The following is a 26,068-nucleotide window of genomic DNA, read 5'->3' as shown; positions in this document are numbered from 1 at the left end:
CATGTTGACTGTTCCTAATCAGACCCCGTCTATCCAGATAATTATATATATCATCTCTAAGAATACTTTCCATTAATTTACCCACCACTGACGTCAAACTTACAGGCTGATAATTGCTAGGTTTACTCTTAGAACCCTTTTTAAACAATGGAACCACATGAGCATTATGCCAATCCTCCGGCACCATCCCCGTTTCTAATGACATTTGAAATATTTCTGTCAGAGCCCCTGCTATTTCTACACTAACTTCCCTCAAGGTCCTAGGGAATATCCTGTCAGGACCTGGAGACTTACTCCTCTTTAGTCATAGTTTCCATAACTACCCTACTTGTTTCCCTTAACTTACACAATTCAGTATCTTTCTCCTTAGTGAATACCGAAGAAAAGCAATTGTTCAAAATCTCCCCCAACTCTTTCAGCCCCACATATAGCTGTCCACTCTGATTCTCTAAGGGACCAACTTTATCCCTCACCGTCCTTTTGATATTAATATAACTAGAATCCCTTTGGATTTATTCTCACATTACTTGCCAAAGCAACCCCATATCTTCTTTTAGCTTTTCTAATTTCTTTAAGATTATTCTTTTTACATTCTTTATATTCCTTCAGCACCTCATTTACTCCATGCTGCCTATATTTATTGTAGATATCTCTCTTTTTCCAAACCAAGTTTCCAATATCCCTTGAAAACCATGGCTCTCTCAAACTCTTAACCTTTCCTTTCAACCTAACAGGAACATAAAGATTCTGTACCCTCAAAATTTCACCTTAAAATGACCTCCATTTCTCTATTACATCCTTTCCATAAAACAAATGGTCCCAATCCACTCCTTCTAAATCCTTTCGCATCTCCTCAAAGTTAGCCTTTCTCCAATCAAAAATCTCAACAATGGCATTGTGATCATTGGATCCAAAGTACTTCCTAACACATACCTCCGTCACTTGACCTATCTCATTCCCTAACAGCAGGTCCAACTCAGCCCCTTCTCTAGTTGGTACCTCTATGTATTGCTGCAAAAAACTATCCTGCACACATTTTACTAACTCCAAACCATCCAGCTCTTTTACAGAATGGGCTTCCCAGTCTATGTGTGGAAAATTAAAATCTCCCACAATCACAACCTTGTGCTTACTACAAATATCTGCTAACTACTTACAAATTTGCTCCTCCAATTCTCGCTCCCCATTAGGTGGTCGATAATACACCCCTATAAGTGTTACTACACCTTTCTCATTCCTCAATTCCACCCAAGTAGCCTCCCTAGATGAGCCCTCTAATCTATCCTGCCAGAGCACCACTGTAATATTTTCTCTGACAAGCAATGCAACACCTCCCCCTTTTGCCCCTCCAATTCTATCACACCTGAAGCAACGAAATCCAGGAATAATTAGTTGCCAATCACACCCCTCCTGCAACCATGTTTCGCTAATCTAATACAAATCCACTGATTCTCATGGCTACCTGGACTATACCTCCTCCCACCCTGTTACTTGTAAAAATGCACTTTCCTTGTAACTTCTGTTTTCAGGCACAAATCAGTAATGGAGGGAAACCTCTCATTTCTAACTGGTTGGATTACATACCTGTGGGAAGATATCAAGAGCCCTGCGAGCTCCTCCAACTCTGCAGAATGTCCATTAGAAGACACTTACGAATCAACAGCAAGCTGCCCAGTGGGATAGCCTCACTGCCGCTTCCCAAATCACTTCAACTTTTCTTGAACTTGGAAAGATAACAATTACTACCCACTTCTCTTCCCTAGAGGGTGCAAGCCTGTTTAACAGATTGGGGACAGAGACAAAAGAGAGAGAAAGAAAGAAAACGCTGACCCTTCAGAAGAGAAAAACAGAATCAATTCATTGTTACAGCATTATGTTCTACATTGTGTTCTATCACTTCATAACATGCAATAAACTCAGAACTTGCAGCAAACTCTACAACTGTTTTACACATTGGTTGCTTGTCAGTCTTTGTGTGTAGTTTTTCATTGATTCTGTTGTGTAGTGGTGCAGGCTCGAAGGGCCGAATGGTCTACTTCTGCACCTATTGTCTATTGTTTCTTTGAAAATGAATCTCAGGGTTGTATATGGTGACATATATACATATACTTTGATAATAAATTTGCTTTTAACTCTTTTGGCTTTTATTGTTCAAAGTAGCATTCAAATATTTCACAGGAGCTTCATTCAAATTCAAACATTTGAATAAGGACTTAACGATCACATACATGACTATAACTGGTAACCTGGTGTACTCAAGTCTGTACTGAAAATGTCACAGAGAGAGCATTAGGGCATGGTGGATCTTAGTGAATGAAAGGACTAAAGTCTCTCTCTTCAACCAATGAGATCTGAGGGAGGGTTGAAAATAAAATAAAGTGACACAGTTAAGTTGAGGTCTGAGGGAGAAAGGACAGAAAACAAAGTGAACTGAGAGGAAAAATAGCAGAAAGCTTTTTTAAACATTTTTACATGAGTTCAAACTGTTTTCCATCGATACTGAAAATTGCAGAACTACAAGACAGCTTTAAAATTATGCTGTTAAGCTCCAGACTTAGCTTTTGTAAAATTTGCAACTGATGCTTAATATGCAAATACAACAGTTCGTGAAACACAGGGAAGCTGAGAGTAAGTTACTGTTTGCGTGAAGACAAGCACAATAATGGTCCAACTCATGAACATTACCAAGATATTCCTTACTACAGGTTGCTGGAAGATCATAATAAAACCTTTATTTTGTGGACAAAATGGTATCAATATTGTTATTAATTAGTTCAAATATCAGGTTAGTAATAGTGGGTGTAAAATGGTATTCAGTTGGAACTATTGGCTTGTGGAGACTGTCTGGCAGTAAGACACTCTGCCTCATGCCTTTTCTTGAGGCCTATTAGATACATCCGCAAACGATCTGGGTCCAAGCAGGAGTTTCTTGCAGCCTGTATAAGTCTAGTAGCCAGATGGTGCATAGCTCTCTGTTCTAGAGACTCAGCAGTGTTTCTCTGTTTCCGCTGTAAAATCAAGAAAAGAAAAGATCTACTACCAAATGAAGATCCCCTTCAAAGATATATTGTCTTTTTGAAAGACACATGAGTATTATGTACTCCATAGGTAGTTCTGAGAGTCAGGTAATCCAGAACAATCAGATTCACGTTCCTGAAGAAAGGTTAAACTTTAAACATTAACAGTTCAACATTAAGACTTTAAATGAGACATTGTTTGCTCCACTCAGGTAACTATAAAATAATCCCACATCCACAATTTGAGGAACAACAGGGTTGTATTCATTTATTTATTTAGAGATACAGTGAGGAATGGGACTTCCTGGCTCACCAAGCCATACCACCCAGCAACCCACCGATTTAACCCTAGCCTAATCACAGGACAATTTACAATGATCAATTAACCTACCTGGTACATTTTTGGACTGTGAGAGGAAATGCACGAACTCATGGAAGAACGTACAAATTTACTTACAAACAATGCCAGAATTGAACTTCGAACTCCAATGCCCCAAATTATAATAGCATCATGTCGCGCTAACAGTGCCCAACATATTCATACTTCCCCATGATGTAGAAGCCATTTGGCCCTGAGTCAGAGAAGTCTGTTTAGTTCCATTTCTCCAGTATTTCCCTGTTGCGTATTCTCTCACATTCCCAACAACTCCCTATTTTCTGAGATTGCCACTGGCCTACACATGGGACAATTTTACAGTGCCCAATTAACCTACTAGCCAGCACATACTTGCGATGTAGGAGAATACCCAGGCAGAGGAACATGCAGAACACCAAAAATGCTAGAAAAACTCTGCAAGCCAGGCAGCATCTATGGAACAGAGTAAACAGTCAGGACTGGAAAAAAAGAGACGAGAAGTCGTGGTTAGAAGGTGGGGGGAGGGGAGGAAGTACAAGGTAGTAGGTGAGAGAGGGGGAGGGGTGAAGTAAAAAACTGGGAAGTTAATTGATGAAAGAGAAAAAGGGGTGGAGAAGAGGGAACCTGATAGGAGAGGACAGAAAGCCATCGAAGAAAGGGAAGAGGGGAGCACTAGACGGAGGTGATGGGCAGGTGAGGAGATAAGGTGAGAGAGGGAAATGGGAAAGGGGAATGTGAAGGAAAGTGTGGGACCATTATAGGAAGTTCTAGAAATCAATGTTCATGCTATCAGGTTAAAGGCTACCTAAGCAGAATATAAGGTGTTGCTCCTCCAACTTGAGTGTGGCCTCATTGTGACAGTAGAGGAAGCCATGGATTGACATGTTGGAATGGGAATCGGAAGTAGAATTGAAATAGGTGGCCAGCAGGAGATCCCGCTTTTTCTGGCAGATGGATCATAGGTGCTCAGCAATGCAGTCTCCCAATCTACATCAGGCCTCACTAAGATACAGAAGGCCACACCAGGCACATCAGAAACAATAGATGATCCCAACAGACTTGGAGAAGTGTTGCCTCACCTGGAAGGACTGTTTGGGGCCCTGAGCCCAAATAGTAGTGAAGGAGAAGGTGTAGGGGCAGGTGTGGCACTTGTTCTGGTTGCAAAAATAGGTACCAGGAGGGAGATCAGTGGAGAGTCACAAAGGGAGCAATCACTGTGCAAAGTGAAAAGTGGGGGAGGGAAAGATGTGCTTGGTGGTGGTACCCTGTTGACGATGGTGGAAGTTACAAATAATTATGTGCTGGACACAGCTATTCAGGGCCCCAAACAGTCCTTACAGATGAGTCGACACTTCACCTGTGAGTCATTTGGGATCAGCTACTGTATCTGGTGCTCCCAATGTGACCTCCTGTATATTGGTGAGACCGGACACAGACCAGACGAGACTACTTCACCAAGTGCCTAGGTTCCATCCATCAGAAAAAGTGGGATCTTCTGGAGCCACCCATATGAATTCTACTTCCCATTCAGACACGCCAGTCCAAGGCCTCCTCGAGAACATAATCAGGTTGGAAGAGCAAAACCATATATTCCATTTTGGTAGTCTCTGACCTGATGGCACGAACGTCGATTTCTTGAACTTCCAGTAATTGCAACCACACCCCACCCCCCGCTTCTTCACCATTCCCCATTTTGATTTCCCTCTCTCAGTTTATCTTCTCTCCTGCCCATCATATCCTTCTGCTTCACCTCCCCCTTTCCTTTCTTCCATGGCCTTCTGTCCTCTCCCATCAGATCCCCTTTCTCCAGACCTTTAACTCTTTCAGAAATCAACTTCCCAGCACTTTTCTTCACCCTTTCCCCTCTCCTGGTTTCACCTATCACCTACTACCTTGTACTTCTTCCGTCCACCCCCACCTTCTATTTCTGACCTCATCTCTTTTTTTCAGTCCTGATAAAGTGTCTTGGCCCAAAACGTCAACTGCTTACTCTTTTCCATAAATGCCACCTGGCCTGCTGAGTTTCTCCAGCATCTTGTGTGTAGTGCTTTGATTTCCAGTATCTGCAGATTTTCTCTTGTTTGTGAGAGGAACATGCAGACTCACAGAGGCCAGAACTGAACATGGGTCACTGGAGAGGAGAGGTAGCAAATCTACCTACTGTGCAAACCATGATGTCCTCCCTTAACCTATCCCTCCATCAACAATACCTATTCTTACTATTGGGGTCAAAGAGATTGCTATTCTCCCTATTACCTGGGGTTGCCACTTCTCTAGAGTGACTTGCAACCACTTGGAATAACCATAGGACTGCAAGACATAGGAAGCAGAATTAGGCTATTAGGTCCATCAAATCTGCTCCACCATTCCATTATGGATGATTTATTATCCCTCTCATTCCCCTTCTTCTGCCTTCTCCCGTAACCATTTGGAATAGCAGCTAAGAGAAAAGATGCTGGGATGTTAACACTTCAGAACATACAGTAGAACACAGAACAGCATTGGCCCTTCATCCCACAATGTTGTCCCAACCTTTTAACCTGCTCCATGATCAATCTAACCCTCCCCTCTCCCATAGCTCTCCATTGTTCTTTCATCCATGTACCTATCTAAGAGGTCTCTTAAATGCCCCTAAAGTGTCTGCCTCTTCCTTTAATCCTGGCAGCATGTCCCATGCTGACATCCCTCCTATGCTTTCTTGCAATCACCTTAAAATTATGCCTCCTCACATTAGCCATTTTCTGGATAGATTGAGTGGCCAGCCCGGGTAAAAGTCTTTAGCTGTCCACTTGATTTACACCTCTTAACACCTTGTACACTTCTATAAAATCGCCTTTCATCTCCTTTGCTCCAAAGGGAAAAGACCTAGCTCACACCTAGCTCCTCTTAAGACAAGCTCTCTAATCCAGACAGCATCTTCGTAAATCTCCCCTGCACCCTTACTAAAGCTTCCACATCCTTCCTATTACGAGGTGACCAGAACTGAACAAAATTTTCCAAGCTGTATTTTATAAACTTATTTGTGGTAATATTTTGTTTTAGGTGCTGTGTGATATATATATATATATATATTATGGGTACATGTGGTCCACAGGAACATTGTTTCACTTAGTTTTATGCTTGTACAGTCAGATGACAATAAACCTGAACTTGTACTTGAAGTGTGGCCTTGGAGTGCCTTCATTCACTGGTTGTACAATTTTTGGGGTTGGAAAAAAGTATTATCCACCATTTGTTCCAAAACCATTTGTTCAACAAAAAAAAAGATATTGTCTATTTAATGCTGGAGGTGGGAAGCCAAGACAATGACGATGAAATGTCTGGTAGAAGTACTGACACAAGCGCTGTGAGCATGGTCCTGTGCCACAAACAGTGTTAGGTGTGGAAGGTGGCAGGTTTGAAAAATTGGCCTTAAAACCTTCAGCCTCACAATCTTCAAAAAAACTGATGGTATTGCTGGGATTTTAAAAATAAGACTGTATATCATTTTGTTGCCTGAGACTACTGCGGTGTATGGGGTGTCCAGGTAGGAGTAGCACCACTGGTGGAAGGGCTTGTTGTGTCCATTCCAGGACAGTTCATTCACCTTTGGTCCCCACCGGACACTTAGCTCTCACCCTTGGCACCAAGTAGCTGTTTGGATGCGACAGTGACCACACCCTGGAACACCACTTCGACAGGTAGGCTGAACCAAGTGAGGGTAGCCAGCAGGTATCATACCCCAGTCAAATAGGGACATGCCCTTCCTAGCATGTGAAGTCAGCTCTGGCACACAATGGACAACCACCACATTTTTTAGCCAATGACAAACACTGTTCTAGGCTTGAAGTACTCACCCATATTTGCTTGGTGATGTGGGATGCAATATCCTTGGCATCAAGAACAATTGACAGAGGAAGAGATGAAACCTCAGCAGCTTTTAAACCTTTTTTTATAAAAAATATCAAAAAGACATTAGGTCAACTCAGATATCACAGAGCAACTGATTGTGAATTTTGGAACTATGTCACATTAGGCTCAGGACAATGAACTATTCAAACTGAGATACAGCAGTTTATAGCTGATTACACAGGATATAAAACAAGTACAATCATTAACATGGCTGTAACTTTAGATACGTCAATGAACATTATTACAACTGGGCCTGGATAGAGTGGACATGGAGAAGATGTTTCCTATAGTGGGAGAGTTAAGGACCAAAGAGCAGAGCCTCAGAATAGAGGGATATCCATTTAGGACAGAGACGAGGGGTATTTCTTTAGCCAGAGGGTGGTGAATCTGTGGAATTCATTGCCACAGATGTCTCTGGAGGCCAAGTCACTGGGTATATTTGAAGTAGAGGTTGGTGTGAGGGTATCAAAGATTACATGAAGAAGGCAGGAGAATGGAGTTAAGAAGAATAAAAAATCAGCCATGATGGAAAGGCGGAACAGACTCGATGGACCAAATGGATTAATTCTACTCCTACGTCTTATGGTCTAATTACTGTGTAACACCTCCTTAAATTAATCCTAGTAGATCTCACATTTCTAAGCGAGCTCTTTAAAAAAGGGAGCTCTTATGATAAAGGTATTGCTGGCAAGGTAATCTATAGATCATCTATAGATTATAGAACAATACAGTAAGGGACAGGCCATTCAGCCCACAGAGATATGCTCAACCCTCTCAGCCCCATTCTCCTTCTTCATGTAACCTTTGATACCCTAACATCAACGTCCGCATTAAATTGGTCATTTAACTACCAATTAAAAGATGACTAAACTAGTCCCTTCTGCCTATACAAGTCCACATCTCTCCATATTCAAGTCCCTATTAACAGCCTCTTAAAGTACTATTGTATGTGTCTCCATCACCAGGCTTAGCAGCACATTCTAGACACCCACTAATCTGTGTAAAACCTTGCCCCATATATCTCCTTTAACTTAACCCCTCTTACATCAATTACATGTGCTCTAGTATCAGACATTTTGACCCTGGAGAAAAGGTATTCTATACATCCTTCTCATAATCTCATAAACTTCTCCTAAGTATCCCCTCTGCCTTTGATGCTCCAGAGTAAACAAACTAAGTTTGTCCAACCTCTCCTTTAGTCATGTCTTCTAAACCAGGAAGCTTTCTGGAAATCCTCTTCTTGCACCCTCTCCAAAGCCTATAACGGGGCAACCAAAATTCAAAGCAACATTCTTTGTAAAGCTGCCACATAATTTCCCGACTCTCAAGCTCAATACTTTGATGTTATTCTGAATTCTTCACTAATTCAGGAGAAAATTAAGAGGAATTGCCCAGTTGTCATATTGAGCCTGCTTTGCAAGGAGATGGTAGTGAAAGACAACTTGATGCTTATTCTATTCCAATTGGTGAAGCTGCTCTCAGAATGTTACAGGATATTGGTGGGAGAGGTGGAAGTAGGAGTCCCAATACTTAGTCTCAGCAACAATAAAGAAATAGCAATACATTTCAAGCCAGAATGGTGGGGAATATTCAGGCGGTGGTATACCCAAATTTCTGCCACCCTTGTCCTTCTAGACCAGGGGTTCCCAAACATTTTTATGCTATTTTGCAATACCATTAATCAAGGAGTCTGTGGACCCTTGGTCGGAAACACTTTTTTAAACAGCTAACATTACTGGTTTCAGAGCTGCTGTTGAAGAAATTCTGTCTAGTTGTTCAGGTACTGGAGCTGGAACACCTGAATGTTTATAGATCTACAATAAGCTTAGGCAAGTTCTCTTGTCATTATATTTCCTTCCCACATTTAAAAAAAATTCTCGAGGAGCCTAATTTCTTAATTTTGGTTGCAATGGATTTTCAACGTGGGCACTGTTTTGGTGAGAGGTTACTTCACAGGTTAGTACAATCCAAACACATTTTGTCTAGCCAGCTTTCTAGTCAAAGTTCTGCAACACGAAAACAGGTCCTTTGGCTCCACCAGTCCTTACTGGTCAAGGTGAACCATCCAAGCTAATCCCATTGGCCACCATTTGGCCCATATTCCTCTCTAAATCTTTCCTATCCATGTACCTTTCCAACTGTCTTTACCGTTGGTACTCATCCACTTTCTCTGGCAGCCCATTCCACATAAATAGCACTCTTTGTGTAAAAAAAAGTTGTTCTTCTGGCTCCTATTAGATATGTCCCCTCTGGCCTCTAATGATTATTTCCCCCAACACTGGATAACAAGGAAACGGGAACCCCAACATTGCACAAAAATTTGCTGTCCTTTCTCCTGTTAAGAGTTGTTGTGAGGCAAATTTAGAACTGGTTTTAGTCAGATCAGCTGTCTTAGTTCCATGAGTTATTGGATACATAAATCTACAATTTTATGGTCAATGTCTAGCAGGAAACAACATCAATGAAACAAAGACTCTTTCAAATTTCTACAGATATATCATGGAGAGCATTCTAACTGGTTGCGTCAATATCTGGTATGGAGGGGCCATTGCACTGGATTAGACTGTTGCACTGCACTGGAAAAGTTGCAGGCATTTGTAAACTCAGCCAGCGCCATATATACCCCTTCTATGTGTATACATATATATACACCATAAAACCATGTTTTATGATGACTCAGAAGGGGGAGGGGGAAGAGACACACTGAGGTGATAGATTAGTTAAGGGTATGGACAGTTGATTCTGTGGGCAAGAATGAGATTTGAGGGTGGTATGTTACCTTGCGGATGCCAGGGTCCGGGCTATCCCGGACTGAGTCCTCACCATAGTTCAGTGGGATGGTGAACAGTCAGATGTCATGGTCCATGTAGGTACCAATAGCATTGGTAGGATGAGTGATGGGGTTCTGCATTGGGAGTTCAGGAAGTTAGATACTAAATTAAAGGGCAGGACCTCCAGGGTTGTGACCTCAGGATTGCTACCCGTGCCACAGGCTAGGAAGATTATACAGTTTAATATGTGGCTAAGGAGTTGGTGTAGGAGGGAGGGCATGACATCTTAGGATCATTGAGCTTTCTTCAAGGGAAGGTGAGACTGTACAGAAGGGACGATATGCACCTGAACTGGAGGGAGACTAATATCCTAGAGGGACGGTTTGTTAATGCTGCACAGTGGGGTTTAAACTAGAGGAATGAGAACCAGAGTGCCAGACAGTTAGTGGACAGATTGTGGAGATAGATGTTGGTAAGACCTCAAAGTTAGGAATCAAAAAGTTGAGCATAGTGTGACTAGTGTCCTCAGCTGTATATATTTCAATGCAAGAAGTATTGTAGGAAAGGTTGAAGATAATGCTGAAGATTAGGTAGCTAGTTTACAAACAGAAGTACTGTGTAGTGAGGAGAAGCTGTTAATAAGACAAAACTGCACAGTTGCAGTTTGGCAAGTAGGCATCACTGAATCATGGCTGAAAGGTTATATTTGGGAGCTTAATGTCCAAGGATTCACATTGTATCAAAAAGATAGGCAGGAAGCCACAGCTCTGTTGCTCCGTTGGTAAAAAAAAAATGAACTCACCTCATTAGAAAGAGGTGACAGAGGGTTGGAAGGTGTTGAATCATGTGGATAGAGCTAACGAACTACAAAGGTAAAAAGACCCTGATGGCAATTGTATACAAACCCCCAAACAGTAGTAAGGGTCTAGCCTACAAATTACAACGGGAAATAGAAAATGCATGTCAAAAGGGTAAAGTTACAATAATCATGGAGGATTTCAACATGGATAGACATAGGAAAATCATTTGATGTTCTGTACTTGGATATTCAGAAGGCCTTTGACAAACTGCCACGCATGAGGCTGCTTAACAAGCTACAAGCCTATAGTGTTAACCCTTACATACTGTTCAGGTCAAATTTGACCCGTTTTAACATTTGACAGCAGTAAAAACACCCTAAATGCCATTTTTTAGCCAAAATTTGATGACTTTTCCTAAAGTGACCCAAAATGCATAAAAATGAAAATATTTTAAAATTTTATACTTTTGTACATTGAGGCTGTTCTGGGTCAAATTTGACCTGTATCTATTGGAATGGATTTTAGATCTCTGAAATATTAATTAAGGATTAATCACCCATTTATTAATGTTAGATAGGCTATTTATACATTCTGAATAGATCTGTGGTTCAAAATTTGGTATAGACACTTGTTATGAGGGGATTCTTGTGCCGGGTCAAAATTGACCCAGACCATACTGTGAAGGTATAGAATATAAACAGATCGCCTGGGTTAAAGGAAAGATTTTAGCATAGATAAAGCAGTAGCTGATTAGCAGGAGGCAAAGAGTGGGAATAAAAGGAGTCTTTTCTGGTTGGCTACCAGTGACTAATGTTATTCATCAGGGTTTGTGTTGGGACTGATTCTTTTTACATTTTATGTTAATGATTTGGATGTTGGAATTGATGGCTTTGTTGCAGTTTGCAGACGATATGAAGAAAAGTGGAGTGGCAGGTAGTTTGGAGGATGTAGAGAGATGACAGAAGAGCTGAGACAGATTAGGAAAATAGGCAAAAAATGGCAGATAAAATAGTGTCAGGAAGTGTTTGGTCATTTACTTTGCTAGAAGAAATGAAAGAGTTGACTATTTTCTACAAGGAGAGAAAACAGAAAAACCTGAGGCACAAAGGGACTTGGGAGTCCTAGTAAAGGATTCCCTAAAGGTTAATATACAGGTTGAGTCCGTGATGAGGAAGGCAAATGCAGTGTTAGCAGTCATTTCAAGAGGACTAGAATATAAAAGCAAGGATGTAATGTTGAAACTTTATAAAAGCACTGGTGAGCCCTCTCTTGCAGTATTATTGAGCAGCTCTGCCCTTATCTTAGAAAGGATGTGCTGAAACTGGAGAGGATTCAGAGGTTATTCACTAACATAATTCCAGGATTGAATGGCTTTGGGCCTGTATTCACTAGAATTCGGAAGAATGAGGGATGACATAATTGAAACCTAGCAAATGGGAAAAGGCCTTGATAGAATGGATTTGAGACAGTGTTTCCTATGGTGGGAAAGTTCAAGACCAAAGGACACAGCCGCAGAATAGAGTGGTGTCCTTTTAGAATAGAGAGAGGTAAATCTATGAAAGGGATACAATGAGAAAGAAAAAGACTTGGGCTGAGAGGAAAACTGGATTAGCCATGAAAGAAGGGCAGAGCAGTCTCAATGAGCCAATGGCCAAATTCTGTTTTGTTATCTTATAGCCTTATAAGACCCAGGAGCAGAACTAGGCCATTCGGCCCATTGAGACTGCTCTGCCATTTCGCATGGCTGATCCATTTCCCTCTCAATCTCATTCTCTTGCCTTCTTCCCTAACCTCTCATGTCCTAAGTAATCAAGAACCTATTAACCTCTGTCTTAAATACAGCCAATGACTTAGCCTGCACAGCCTCTGTAGCAACAAATTCCATATTCCCCACTCTCTGGCTAAAGAATTTCCTCCTCAACTCAAAGGATGTCCCACTATTCTGAGGCTGTGCTCTCTGGTCCTAGATTCTCCCTCCAATTGGATACATCCTCTCCACATCTGCCTAATCCAGGTCTTTAAACATTTGTTAGGGTTCAATCAGATCCCCTCTCATTCTTCTAAATTCCAGCGAATATTAGCCCAGAACAATCAATTGCTCCTCATATGATTCAGAATCCTTCTCCCGAACCTCCTTTGAACCCTCTCCAATGGTGGCATCTCCTTTCCTAAATAAGCGGCACAAAACTGCTCACAATAATGCAAGTGAGGCCTCACCATATACACATACAGTGGATTTTGTTTAATTGGGCCATCGGTTAATCAGGGTGGCTGTATATCTGGGACAACTAAGAAAAGAAAAAAACTAATCAAGAAAATAGCTGGGGTTCTCTTCGTTTATCTGGGACACAGTGCTACTTAATTGGGGTTGCCAAACAGTTTCTAACTAGTGTTAGTTGCTTGTGTGTTGTATGAAAATTAGACATTACACCATGTTTTTAAATAGTATCAGTAGCATGTGTTCAAAAAGCAGTGTTCTTTTATCACTGATAATTGGCAAGTAATAAACAGTAAGACAATCCAGAACTGATTTGCTTACTATGATTTCAAGCACTAAGGCTTCCAAATGGCAGAAACGGCCAGCAGTGAAAATGAAACAATTTCATGACTTCAACAAGTTAGGAACTAGGAAGAATTTGAAGGTATTAAAAATCATCTTGAATATTACAATGAAAGTGAAGATTTGGAGGATGAAATCACTGATAAAACTGTATGAAGGCAGTCCATTTTCTAAACAAAGTCTCTGCGCTGATTTTATTCATTTAGAGTCAATAAAAAGAATGCAGCACTGTACACAGGATAAGTTCCTCCGTCAATAACAATTAGGAACCAATATAGTTTTTGAGTATTGTAGTAGTTTTGATGGAGTTCTAATTCTAATTTCCTCTGCATTTCTTTTAAGTACATAATTTGTTACTCAGTTTGTCATTTTTATACCTTTTTAACTACTTTCCATGAAACTTTGGCTAATTGAAGCAGCCACTTAATTGGACCAAAATGTATTGATCACAAAGTGCCCCAATTAACTGGAATCCACTGTTAATATATATTTCTTATTGTAATTTATAGTTTCTTATTATGCATTGCAATGTACTGCTGGTGCAAAACAACAAATTTCATGATATATGCCAGAGAATTTATGGTCTAATTTAAGATATGTCATAATGTAGTCTGATTGTGATGCAAGCCAGGTGCATACCAGGGAGTAATAGACAATAGACAATAGGTGCAGGAGTAGGCCCTTCGGCCCTTTGAGCCAGCACCACCATTCACTGTGATCATGGCTGATCATCCACAATCAGTACCCCGTTGCTGCCTTCTCCCCATATCCCTTGACTCCGCTATCTTTAAGAGCTCTATCTAACTCTTTCTTGAAAGCATCCAGAGAATTGGCCTTCACTGCCTTCTGAGGCAGAGCATTCCATAGATCCACAACTCTCTGGGTGAAAAAGTTCTTCCTCAATTCTGTTCTAAATGGCCTACCCGTTATTCTTAAGTAGTAGTACCAGAAGATTTTTGACTGTCATACTTGGGCCAATTTCCCACAATGCTTCCTGTTCACAAGAAGTAAAAACATACTGTTGGTGACTTTGCACCTGATCCCTCAGAAACGTTGGAAGTCCCCAGTGGCTCTGCAGGAGCACCTTCAGCAGAATGACTGCAGCACTGTCACTATCATACGGGATGGTCAGTAAAGCAAGGCATCTAACAAAGGGAACAACTTCTCTATTTACCCATCTCAATTCAACATCTGCAACAAATCTCCACTCAGCCTTTATTCATATTTGCCAACATAGTTTTGCATTATTGACAGATTTTTGATGAAGCAAGAACTTAAATGAACTCCACCACGGACAGCCCCAACCCTAGCTGCAAAAGGAGGTTGGGCATCCCATAACAACTCAGAGCTACAGTAACACTAATAGAAGCTCCAAAGACCTTATTCCTGTGTGAGGAAGTATCTGTAACGAGCTACACCTGGGGACAATTTGAAAAAATGGCCCAGGACAAATGTCACTCCACTCTTTAAGGGAGAGAGGCAAAAGAAAGAAAACTGTAGGACAGTTAGTCTGACCTCAGTGGTTGGGAATGTGTTGGTCTAATAGTAAGGATGAAGTTTTGAGGTACTTGGAGACTAATGATAAGTCAAAGTTAGCATGGTTTCTGTAAAGGGAGATCTTGCCTGACAAATCTGTAAGTTCTTCAAGGAAGAAATAAGCAGGGTGGATAAAAGAGAGGCAGTGGATGTCATTTGTTTGGATTTTCAGAAGGCGTTTTGAGAAGGTGTCACATGAGGCTGCTTAACAAGATGAAACCCTATGGTGTTACAGGAAAGATACTGGCATGGATAACGGAATGGTTGGCAGGCAGGAGGCAGCAAGTGGGAATAAAGGGGGCCTTTTCTGGTTGGTTGCCAGTGACTAGTGGTGTTTCTCAGCAGTCAATATTGGAACCACTACTTTTCACATTGTTTATCAATGATTTGGCTTTGTGGCAAAGTTTACTGATGGTACGAAGATAGGTGGAGGGACAGGTAGTGCTGAGGAAGCAATGCAATTGCTGCAGGACTTAGACAAGTTGGAAGAATGGGCAAAAAAGTGGCAATGGAATACAGTATTGGGAAATATATGACAATACATTTTGGTGAAAGGAACAATAGTGTGGACTATTATCTAAATGGGGAGAAAGTTTAAACATCAGAGGTGCAGAGGGACTTAGGAGTCCCTGTGCAGACTCCCAGATGGTTAATTTACAGGTTGAGTCTGTGGTAAAGGCGGCCAATGCAATGTTGCCAGTTACTTCAAGGGGAATAGAATATATAATAGAATATAGGTTGCTATCGATGCAATGCTCCTCAGACAGGATGAAGAGGTCAATACTCCCCAATGCCATTAGGCTTTACAATTCAACCACCAGGAGTAAGATATGTTAAAGTGCCGGGGTTGATTGTATTTAATGTATTTAAGTAAACTACTTAAGAACTTTTTAAAAGCTATTATTAATGCTTTTTGAGAGAGTGATTTAGATGCATATCATATTTTTACTGAGTTAAGTATTGTATGTAATTAGTTTTGCTACAACAAGTGTATGGGACATTGGAAAAAATGTTGAATTTCCCCATGGGGATGAATAAAGTATCTATCTATCTATCTATCTAAAAGCAAGGAGATAATGCTGAGCCTTTATAAGACACCAGTCAGGCCGTACTTGGAGAATTGTCAACAGTTTCGGGCCCCAGATCTCAGAAAGGATGTGCTGTCATTGGACAGAGTCCAGAGGAGGCTTACAAGGATAATTCCGGGAAGGAATGAACAGATTAACATATGAGGAGTGTTTGGCAGCTTTGGGTCTGAACTCACTGAAATTTAAAAGAAAGCAGGAGGATCTCATTGAAGCTTACTGAATGTTAAAAGGGCTAGATAGGGTGAAAGTGCAGAGGATGTTTCCTGTGGTGGTGGTATCCAGAACTAGAGGGCACAGCCTCAAAACTGAGGGGTGACCCTTTAGAACAGAGGTAAGAAAGTATTTTTTTTAATGAGAGAGTAATAAATCTGTGGCATACTCTGCCACAGACTGAGGTGGAGGCCAAGTCTGTGTGTATATTTATAGCGGATGTTGATCGTTTCCTGATTGGTTAGTGCATCAAAGGTTATGGCAAGAAGGCAGGTGTATGGGATTGAGTGGATTCTGAGATCAGCCATGATGGAATGGCCTAATTCTGCTCCCATGACATCTGGACTCTGGAGAGGTGCTATCGGCAGCCTCTGCCCCAGTAGGGGCATGGGCTGAAGTAAGAAAGACACTAAATGGGTGAGAGGAGCTTAAGTGAAATCAACCATCATCACATTGTCGGTTCAAGAGGCCAAATTACCGTGCCCTAGCAGAGCTGGTGAGAAGCTATTCAGCTTTCTCTTGTCCTGAATATTTGCTGTCCAGCAGCAGAACTTACCATAGTTTTTTTCTTCAGTGCAGCCTTTAGCAAGGACATATGTGTAAATGATTTTATTGTAGTTTCCCGTGCTGCTTCGGTTGTGCTGAACCTCAAAATGGTTGTTTTCCACATTGGGATACAGGGCATCCAGTTGACAGATCTCCAGGAAGTGAGTGGCAAACAGTGTGAAGGCCTGAGTGGAAACAAAGCAAACACTTTATTCAAAGATTAGTGAAAAGTGGAGATAAAAACACAAGAGAATGCAGATGCTGTGATCTGCAGCAACGAACCATCTGCTGGAGGAACTTCACACAAAATTCTGGAGGAACTCAGCAGCTCGGGCAGCATCTACGGAGGGGAAATCTGATGATCGGACCAAGAGCCTTCATCAGAACTTATGAAGAGTCTTGGCCAGAATCATCACCTTCTTATCCACCTCCAAGTGTGCCTACATCTTCTCCCTCACTACCATTCAGGGCTCTAAACACTTCACCTGTGAGTCTGTTGGGGTCATCTAATGTATCCGGTGTTCTCAGTGTGGTCTTTTGTATATTGGTGAGACCCGACATAGATTGGGAGACCACTTCGCTGAGGACCTACACTGTCCATCAGGAAAAGCGGTATTTCCTAGTAGCCACCCATTTCAATTCTACTTTCCATTCCCATTACGACATCTCAGTTCACAGCCTCCTCTACTGCCATGATGAAGCCACACTCAAGTTGAAGGAGCTACACCCCATATTCCATCTGGATAGCATCCAACCTGATGGCATGAACATCCATTTCTCAGATTTCTAGTAATTGCACCCCTCCCACCATTCCCTATTCCTATTTCACTCTTTCACCTTTTTCCTTACCTGTCCATCACCCCCTGGTGCTCCTCCTCCTCCTTTTTCTCCATGGTCTTCTACCCTCTGCTATGATACCCCCAGTCAACTTCCCAGTTCTTTACTTCACCCCCTACCCCACTTTCCTGGTTTCAGCTATTTACCTAACACCTTGGTACTGCTTCTTCCCCTCGCACCCCCCACCTTCTTATTTTGACTTTTCATATTTTTTCCACTCCCAGTGAAGGGTCTCAGCTGAAATGTTGACTGTTTATTCCTTTGCATAGAATCTGCCTGGCTTGCTGAGTTCCTTCAGCATTTTGTGTGTGTGAGCTGTACTGTACTTTGGTGTTTTATATTCTATATTTGTTGCAGGACATGGAGATACATGGTTTTCTCTGTCCTTGTCTGGTCATGCTAGTTGTTATTTGGTCTACTGCTGTTTGTTTGAGTTTGCCAGGTGAAAATTCAAGATCGTTTAATGTCATTTCTAGTAGAAAAGTGTAAAGGAGACTGAAAGATTTGTTACTCCAGATCCGTTGCAATGCAAAACAAAACTCCAAAAGATAAAGAACACCATAATAAAAATATACAATAACTACAGGTATAAAATAGCTTATATACAATACATAGATTGATTGTATGTTTATAAAGTGATGCTAGGCTGTACAAAAGGTGACAGATAGGAAATAATTAAGGATGGGTGGGTTAGTGGGTGGAGGTATTCAGCCTTACTGCTTGGGGAAAGTAACTGTTTTTGAGTCTAGTGATCCTGGTGTGGATGCTACGTAACCTCCTCCCTGATGGGAGTGGACCAACAGTCCATAAACAAGGTGCACGTGATCCTTCATGATGTTACGAGCCCTTTTCCGGCATTTTTCTCTTCACGTCCTTGATGATGGGTAAGCTGGTACTGGTGATGCATTGGGCAGTTTTGACTACTAGTTGAAGGGCCTTCCTGTCTGCCACAGTGCAGTTTCTGTCCTGTGTAGTGATGCAACATGTTAGGATGCTCTTTACTGCACATCTGTAGAATGATGTGAGTACAGATGTGCATAGTACAGCTCTCTTCAGCCTCCTCAGAAAGTAGAGACATTGGTGAGCTTTCCTAAGCTTGTTTCCATACTTCCAGAAAGCTGTGGGGTACTGTTGTGTTCTGTGACTCTGTGTCTCTAGAAAGAAGTGACCAGTCTAGTAGCTAGTCTGTACTGAAGTTCTGTGAGGTTCTGAAGGAATCTTATTTCAACCTTCTCTCGTTATTTTATCATAATGGAATTGGAACTGTTGCCAATTCTCCTTAAAACAGGACAGTGCATCCACAGCAATTTCACTGTAGCAATGCAAGTTATTTGACAATGCACATTTACAAAATTTCCAAGTTTTCTGCATTTATTTGGGCTTTTATCACATTTCCAGAAATGCCCAAAGTATTTCATACAGAGTGAATTACTCCAGAAGTCTCTAATTAGTGGTATATAAAGCTATGATTACAGTCAATGGTAAATATCTGAAGCAGATAAGCAAATAACAGAAATATTTTAATGAGAAGCTAGGCTAAGTGGGGGGAGGGGGGGGGGCGGAGAGAATTAATAGAGAATATGCCGAAAGGGTGAGACTAAACAAAAGATTCAAGTATGACAGCAACATCGACACAGACCACTTGGGCTGATTGGCTCATCATATCAAGTAATGGCTAAACAAGACTACATACAAGTTAGACATAGGAGCAGAATAAGTCCATTCGGCCCATCAAGTCTGCTCCACTATTCCATTATGACTGATTTATTATCTCTCTCAAGCCCAGTGCCCTGCCTTCTCCTTATAACCTTTAATGCCCTCACTGATTAAGAATCTATCAACTTCTGCTTGAAATATACCCAATGATTTAGGTAATTGGATAAACAATAATTTTTTATTGATTTAAAGTAGAGGGCCAGATCAGAGAACACTGGAATAGCAAAGTCTAGAGGGTTTCAGCAAAAGGCCAACAAGGGCACAATCAGAGGCACACAGTATTAACAAGGAGATGGGGCTTCTTGAGCACCACAGAAGCAGTTTCTGCACACAGACTGCAGCAATCTAAAATATCAGTCTCTCAGGGGGCAGTGACAGATGGACATCTTTGTAGCAACGCGCACGTTACACACATTACTAAAACCTTTCTAGGCTGTAGGGTTTCCAATAATTTATAGCCGATTTGAGGAAAAGAGGAATACCAGATAGAGTGGACGTGCAGAGGATGATTTCAATAATGGGAGAGTCCAGAACCAGAGGGAACAGGCTCAAGATAAAAGGACATCCCTTTAGAACAGAGATCAAATCAAATCAAATTCAAGTTTAATTATCATTCAACCATACATGAATACAGTCGAAAGAAATAGTGTTCCTGTGGGGCCAAGGTGCAAAACATATGCAGCACATTCAAACTAGCGAGCATACATACAGTAATGCAAAAATAAATAAATTATTAAAAATATATATATATATACTGTATTAATGTGCAAGGAAATGGCTAAGGCAGGTCAGAGTGCATATTCGATATTCCATGCCCTCCTTCCATCTCACCATACCCATTCTATCCATATAGAATCATCAATCTTATCGTGGTCAGGGTCGAATTTGAAAATGTCTTTTTCAGGTCAGTAAAGTATTTGCTTATTGCATAAACACTTAAATGTCCATAGTCTTCACCTTGAAATTGAGCAGAAATTCACAGACTGCATGGCAAATACCAATTCCTTCCTCTGTACTGGTTCCTCTTCCCAATTCATCAATGATTATCAAAGATTTATTGGTAACATTGTGCATTATGTATGTTATCTGTAAGAAAAGAAATGAATAGACAAGGAATCTTTAAATGATCACCAAATATAAAAATAAACAATTCTTATTGCTTGACAGAATTCTAAGGTGTTTATATACGTAGACTCAAATTTTACAAACATCTCAGCAAGGTAACGTTGTAACTCTATTAAACCCTGGTTGGACTATATTTGAAATATTGTGTTCAGTTCTGGTTGCCTCATTATAGGAAGGACATGGAAGCTTTAGAGAGGATGCAGAAGAAACTTATCAGGATGCTGCCTGGATTAGAAGATAGGTTGAGTGAGATCGGGCTTTTCTCTCTGGAGTATAGGAGGCTGAGGGGTGACTTAATAGAGGTGTACAAGATGATAAAAGGAATAGATTGAGTTGACAGCCAGGGACATTCCCCCACCACCACCAAGGAAGAAATAGCTAATATGAGAGGGCATATGTTTAATGTGTTTGAAGGAAAATACAGGGGTGGGGTGTCAGAGGTCAGTTTCTTACACAGAAATAGGTAGGTGTGTTGTTGTGTGAAGTCAGGTTTGCGGCTTTGGTGAGTAGGGACAGAAGAGATGCACTATCTCTTCTGGTCAATTACTTATTTACAAGACAGACACTAAACAATCAGTGAACCCTTCAAGCTAATCTTGGCTACAAATACTTATCTATTGCAGTGGCAGAACAGATACTGAACATACACACAGTGACAGGTACCTGCCTAAAGTGTGTGCCAGGCCCTCTTTACTACAGCACACCACTCTGTTTATTATTTCCATGGCCCCTTCAATTGCCTGGTCCACAGCGACGCATAGACCGAAAAAGAGGCTGTGTGGTTACCATGCATTAGATTTAAACTCTACTGGTACCATGATGTCATTAGCTAAACTGCAGCTAGTGGGAGGGACTGCAGTGCTCCCTACACCGGCCAGTCCTCACCTCCTATCGGGGAAGTGGCTTTCAATTAAAGGGTAATTTAGATATTTACTGCAACATGTGTGGAATGTACTGCCAGGGGTGGCGGTAGAGGCAGATACATTGGAGACCCTCAGATAGGAACATGGATGAAAGAAAAAATGGAGGGCTATGTAAGAGGAAAGGGTTAAATTTTTTCTTAAGAATAGGTTAAAAGGACGGCACATTATCATGGTCTGAAGTGTCTTTACTGTGCTGTAATGTTCTAAGTTTATGTTCTTATTGTAGGAATAAGAATGGAAGTTTATCAACAATCTTATTAACTTAATGAAGACCTTTGACAGAAAATAAATCAGCCATGTCCAAATGTCAGAGCAAACTTGATGAGCTGAATGGCCCAATTCTGTTCCCATTTTATGGTTTTATAGTTATGCTTCAATCAAACAATCTTTCTCCACTCTTTATCTCTTCTTATCATCAAAACCTTCTGTTCTGTTTCCCACATATTTTTATCTCAAGTTCCCTCCATCTGGATTAGTTCATGTTGAGAGGGAATCTTCATTTTCCCACATTCTTTACCCATGGCGTTTTACTCCAAATAAATCAAATAGATTAAATGAGCTTCTGTTTAGTGGAAGTAAAGATTCAAAGATCTGTATGGTTACAAGAAAGAAAATGTACATAATGCTATAAATTGTATTTCCTTCTAGGACAACTCAAAGCAGTATACAGTCTGTATAATATTTCTAAAGTCCAAGCACTATTTGTAAAAATGCAGCAGTTACTCAAAACAATGAGGTCCCAGATTACGATAGTGACCATGGTACTGGTTAAATATTAGAATCATAGCATGGAAACTGGCCCTTCAGCTCAGTGAGTGCAGAGTTCAAAGTTCAGAGTACACTTTGTATTATCAAAGTATGTGTAACATCTACAAATTTGAGATTCATCTTCTTGCAGGCAGACAAGAAATAAACACAATAGAATCCATGACGGGGACTGTCAAACATCCAATGTACAAACAAGAACAAATCATGCAAATAATAAAAAATAAACAAATAATAGACTGAACATGAAACCACTCCACCCCCCAACCCAGTGCATAAACAATCCATTGCACAATTAGCACTAATTCCACATTATTCTTCCCACATTCCCATCAATTCAGTAGATCCTATCCCTCGCCCACACAGTAGGGGTATTGCAAAATTGCCAGTTAATCTGTTCTCTGTGTAAAGCAGAAGGAAACCAGAGCACTTAAGTTCAAGTTTATTGTCATTCAACCACACACATATATACAGCTAAACAACACAATACATATATCATATACAGCACAAATAATATTAATACAATAATCAAAATCTGAATTAATATCACCGGCATATGTCGTGGAATTTAATTTTACTGCAGCAGTACAATGAAATACATGATAAATAAATATAGAGGAAAAAATAGAATTACAGTCAGTATATATGTCTAACAAGTAGTTAAGCTAAAATAAATAGTGCAAAGAAAAAGTAGTGAGTTAGTGTCCATGGGTTCAATGTCCATTTAGAAATCAGATGGCAGAGGGTAAGAAACTGTTCCTGAATCACTGAGTGTGTTCCTTCAGGCTTTTGTACCTCCTTCCCAACAGTAACAGGGAGACACAGGCATGTCCTGGATGGCGGACGTCCTTGATAATGGACACTGCCTTCCTAGGACATTGATCTTTGAAGATATTACGAAGGCTAGTATCCATGATGGAGCTGACTAAACTTACAAGTTTCTGCAATATTAACAGATTTTACGTACTAACTAGCATGATTAACCTACTAACCAGTAAGACTTTGGATTGAGAGAGGAAACCGGAGCACCCAGAGCAAACGCATGTGGTCACAGGGATCACTGGCTATGTATGAGTGTTATGCTAACTACTATATTACCATATATAGTTTTTCACAAATTCTATTATATGTCTTTATTTTCCTGTAAATGCCTGCAACAACATAAGGCGTTTGTGGATTGAAAGTTCCACCATACCTCCAATGGAAAGGAACAGCTTCATAGCACCTGAAGGCAGAGGTCTAGGAGAAAACCTGCACCCTTTGACCGAAAGAGTAGTTGGTGGAAAGAGTGCAGAAGGCTCAGTGACCTATTAACATCCTTGGCATGTGGTTCACTACAATTGCAGTGACACACCTCTAACACTGTATCTGTCCTTCAACAGCACATCATGACTTTTAGCTTTGATTATAAAGTAAAATGCAAGCACAGTCAAAATGAATCTCAGGGTAGTATATGGTGACATATGCATACCTTAATACCGGTAATACGTTTACTTAGAACTTTAGGCATTCTAACATTTCTACAATAAATGTTAAATGTCATCATCAAAATATTCTGGCATTCTATTGTCTTTTTAAAAAACTGCACCTCTTTCATCTCTTTCATGAAAGTTGATGAGTTGGTTTCAATGTCATCATCTACACCTATCCTGGTAAAGATCTGGTCAGCTATTCGGAATGAAGCGTATTCAGCAGGAACAAAGGAACCTAGTGGAAAAGTAACAGGAATCTTTATCAACATATCAACTCCTCAGAACATAAACAAATAAATTTTTAAAGACAAAAGATAGTGCAGTGCAGGAAGAAGCCCTTCAACCTGCTATGTCTGTGCAATACATAATACCAAAAGATGCTCTGGACCTTTTAGCTTCAATGATGTTTATTGCAATGCCTTTTGCTTTTATTTTAACTGCATGGAAAGAAGATCATTTGTATTTAGGTTGCAAATGAGTCCCCCTCCTGCTCACCTTCATCTCAACTGCTCTATTCCTTTCTCCCTTTGTACAGTAGGTTAGTTAATTGACCAGCAATCCAATGGCCTGGATTAAAATTCCAGAGACCCTTCAAATTCCACCATTGCAATGATGTCCAGACTCTCTCCATCCAAAGAAAAATAAATAAAAATAAAGTCTCCAACTTTCCCATAAATACTTCAACTTTACCTGCCTCAATTACTCCCTTCAGTAGTGAGTTTCATACTTTTATTGCCCTTTGGAGAAAAGTCATAGATTTATCAAGTTGTAACGTAGGAATGGGGAAGTAGGCCCTTCAGTAAAACCTGGTCATGCTAACCAAACTGTTTATCAGAGGTACTCATATTTGCATGCAATTGGCCTATGTCCTTCTAAATCTTTCCTGTCCTATCTTTTAGACGTTGTAATTGTACCTGCTTCACTTCCTCAGTTTCCATATCCCAGCAGCCTATGGGTAAAAGAGATGCCCATCAAATCCCTTTTAAATTGTTCCCCCCTTATCTCAAAGCTATGGTTTTAGATTCTCTTACTCCAAGACAAAGATTGTGACCAACCACATTATTCATGTCCCTCAAGATGTTATAAACCTCTATAAGGTCATCCCTCAGTTTCCTACGCTCCAAAGGGAAAAAAAGGTCCAGCCTATCAAGCATCTCCTTATAAGTCAATCACTCCAACACTAGTCTGGTTCATAGAAAGCAGACAGTACAGGCCCTTCAGCACACAATGTTGTGCCAAACATTTAAGCTTTTAACCTTTACAAAGCTAGGTTGAAGGTAAGGTAGTATTGAGGAAGCCAGGAGACTACAGAGGACTTAGACAGATCAGGAGAATGGGCAAAGAAGTGGCAGATGAAATACAGTGTAGGGAAGTGCATGATCATGCATTTAGTAGAAAGAATAAAGGCACAGACTATTTACTAAATGGAGAGAAAATTCAAAAGCCAGAGTTGGAAAAGGACTTGGGAGTTCTGGTGCAGGATTCCCTAAAAGGTTAACTTGCAGGTTGAGTTGGTGCTAAGGAACACAAATGCAATGTTAGCATTAATTTCGAGAAGAATAGGCTCTTCCGGTAAGAAGGCGGCCTCTTAAGGGTGAACCAAAGATATTTCTGTCTTTTTAAATGTAATTTTTTCCCTGATCACAAGACAACGCTGGAGGTTAAGAACTTCAAATACAGTTGGTCTACCCCATCAGCAAGTTGCTCATTAGCAGAGGAGCAGTACTTGGTGCATTCTGTGTTACTGCTACAGAGAGGCATTGGAGTCAATGCGTGAAAGCGGTGGGCAGGATACAGTAAGTGATTGTCTTGGATGTTTCTCTGACAATCCCAAGACCCTGTTAGACATTGGTAATACAGCACGTCCAATCCCCTTGCTCATTGGCAAGACACTCATCAGGGCAGCTGCATGGCCTCTTTTCCATAGATGCTGCTTAGAGGTATGAGGGAGGAGCTGGCCAAAGTTCAATGGAACAATACCCTAGCAGGGAAGACAGTGGAACAAAAATGGCAGGTATTTCTGGGAATAATGTAGAAGGTGCAGGATCGGTTCATTCCAAAGAGGAAGAAAGATCCTAAGGGGAGTAAGGGGTGGCCGTGGCTGACGAGAGAAGTAAAGGGCAGTATAAAAATAAAAGAGAAGTATAACATAGCAAAGATGAACGGGAAACCGGAGGACTGGGAAGCTTTTAAAGAGCAACAGAAGATAACAAAAAAGGCAATACGCCAAGAAAAAATGAGGTATGAAGGTAAACTAGCCAAGAATATAGAGGAGGTTAGTAAAAGCTTCTTTAGGTATGTGAATAGCAAAAAAATAGTTAAGACCAAAATTGGGCCATTGAAGACAGAAACGGGTGAATTTATTATGGGGAACAAGGAAATGGCAGATGAGTTGAACAGGTACTTTGGATCTGTCTTCACTAGGGAAAACACAAACAATCTCCCAGATGTAATAG

General features: G+C 40.8%; 2 protein-coding genes across 2 annotated transcripts in view; one reads left to right on the top strand and one right to left on the bottom strand.

Moving 5' to 3' along the window:
* Positions 1-2,124, top strand: part of LOC140736676 (ankyrin repeat and SOCS box protein 17-like) — a 36,637-nt gene extending 34,513 nt beyond the window's left edge. Inside the window, exon 3 of the mRNA XM_073062502.1 lies at positions 1,530-2,124. Within this exon, the coding sequence (XP_072918603.1) occupies positions 1,530-1,736 (207 nt within the window). The 3' untranslated portion in view covers positions 1,737-2,124. The remainder of the gene's footprint in view (positions 1-1,529) is intronic.
* Positions 2,125-2,162: 38 nt separating this feature from the next.
* The window catches only part of msh4 (mutS homolog 4), a 213,455-nt gene continuing 189,549 nt past the window's right edge, over positions 2,163-26,068 (bottom strand). Inside the window, exons 16-20 of the mRNA XM_073063909.1 lie at positions 23,729-23,847; positions 20,285-20,413; positions 16,785-16,959; positions 7,209-7,297; positions 2,163-3,008 (exon numbers count right to left, since the gene is read on the bottom strand). Of these exons, the coding sequence (XP_072920010.1) occupies positions 2,814-3,008; positions 7,209-7,297; positions 16,785-16,959; positions 20,285-20,413; positions 23,729-23,847 (707 nt within the window). The 3' untranslated portion in view covers positions 2,163-2,813. The remainder of the gene's footprint in view (positions 3,009-7,208; positions 7,298-16,784; positions 16,960-20,284; positions 20,414-23,728; positions 23,848-26,068) is intronic.

This window comes from Hemitrygon akajei, chromosome 12 (genome assembly GCF_048418815.1).
Source record: "Hemitrygon akajei chromosome 12, sHemAka1.3, whole genome shotgun sequence".
In the NCBI taxonomy this organism is placed as follows: Eukaryota; Metazoa; Chordata; class Chondrichthyes; order Myliobatiformes; family Dasyatidae; genus Hemitrygon; species Hemitrygon akajei.
The sequence above is the reverse complement of the archived record's forward strand: the minus strand, read 5'-3'. Positions and strand labels throughout refer to the sequence as shown.